We start from the raw sequence: 1343 nt of genomic DNA, 5'->3' as shown, positions 1-1343 counted from the left end.
TGTTGGAGATATTTAGGCTGTGACTCATGACGGAGGGGTCTATTCCGGGTATGTCATGTGGAGACCAGGCGAAAGTTCTCATTCTGGTCTTGAGAAATCGTATGAGGGTCTGTCTTTCTTCTTCAGAGAGCTTGGTACTTACCAACACTGTTTTAGAGGGGTCGGCGTCGTCTAGACCCACTTGTTCTAAGGTATCCAACGTAACTAGGGGTTTTTCTTGGTCTTCCTCTAGATCGATTCCTTTTAGGCACGCTGGTAGGTCCTACTGTAATTGCTATTTGTCAGGGAAGTTGTTATGGGAAGCAGTGCCAGAGCTATTTATTTCTTTCAAGGTAAGGAAGCCCTTTTTGGCCTGCTTCTGGCAGCCCTTGATGTCGACGGTGTAGCGCCCGTTGAGTGATTGACATCGCATCACCTGATGTAGAGTTGAGACTACCCCCTGCATCTGGTGGATCCAATTTCTCCCCATGATGGCGTTGTAGCTTGTGGTGGAATCTATAATGAGAAAGTCTACTGGCAGGGCGCGTTCTGCGGCCACCACAGTTAATCGAACGACGCCCTTCGGATATACTCTTTGGTTGTTGAATCCCAAAATGGGCATGGTGGAGGGCCGGATCTGATTCTCCTCTAGCCCCATCTTCTGGAAGGCTTCCCAGAAGAGGATGTCGACCCCACTGCCCCTGTCGATCAGAACTCTGCCCAGTTGGCAATGGTCAACCTGTAGGTAAATGACGAGTGGATCATCATGGGGTAGGTGTACGCCCTTCAAGTCGTCATCGGTGAAGGTGATTGCAGAGGTTGGGCAGCTTCTGTCTTCTGAAGTGACAAGATTGGCCACATGGCCTAATGATTTGTATCGCTTCACTCGTTCTTCCATCCTTTTATGGATTTTGGTGATATGCTCTTGATTGTCAGTGAGTTCTATGATCCCGTGGATCATAGGGACTTGCTTAAGAGGCTCCTCGGTGCTGTCAGAGGCTATGTGCACGGGGTCTGATGCTTGTGGAGCGGGGGCAGAAGCAGGATTATGCCACGAAGCGCCGGGTCTGCCCGTCTCCTTGATGTATTGAGTGAGCCTCCCGCTCCTCATGAGGGCCTGGATCTGATTGTTCAGGTTATGGCATTCGGCGATCGTATGACTGTGATCTTTGTGGAAGAGACAGTATCTGTTTTTGTAATTTTGTAGGGCTCTCGCCAGATAGGTCTGTCTTTATTTTCTTTATAAATGACTTCTTGCGGGATGGTGTATTTGAAGGACGGGTATCGTGATGACTGTCGATCCTGTCTTGGCCTTTTTCCTTCCTTCGTGTGATCTGTTTGGTTCCACTTCCTCTTGTCATCCC

The 1343-nt window shown here is 49.2% G+C and overlaps 1 protein-coding gene across 1 annotated transcript; it reads right to left on the bottom strand.

The window, feature by feature from the left end:
• Window positions 1–274: 274 nt before the first annotated feature.
• On the bottom strand, window positions 275–1090 carry LOC133804662 (uncharacterized). Its single transcript, XM_062242801.1, has one exon. It carries the CDS (start codon window positions 1088–1090, stop codon window positions 275–277), a length of 816 nt encoding a protein of 271 aa, XP_062098785.1.
• Between the last annotated feature and the right edge of the window lie 253 nt (window positions 1091–1343).

This window comes from Humulus lupulus, chromosome X (genome assembly GCF_963169125.1).
Source record: "Humulus lupulus chromosome X, drHumLupu1.1, whole genome shotgun sequence".
Taxonomy (NCBI): Eukaryota; Viridiplantae; Streptophyta; class Magnoliopsida; order Rosales; family Cannabaceae; genus Humulus; species Humulus lupulus.
This window is presented reverse-complemented; position numbering and strand designations above follow the sequence as displayed.

Bases quoted from the DNA above. Each gene is read 5' to 3' on its own strand.
- LOC133804662 (XM_062242801.1), bottom strand. From the start codon at position 1,090: ATGAGGAGCGGGAGGCTCACTCAATACATCAAGGAGACGGGCAGACCC.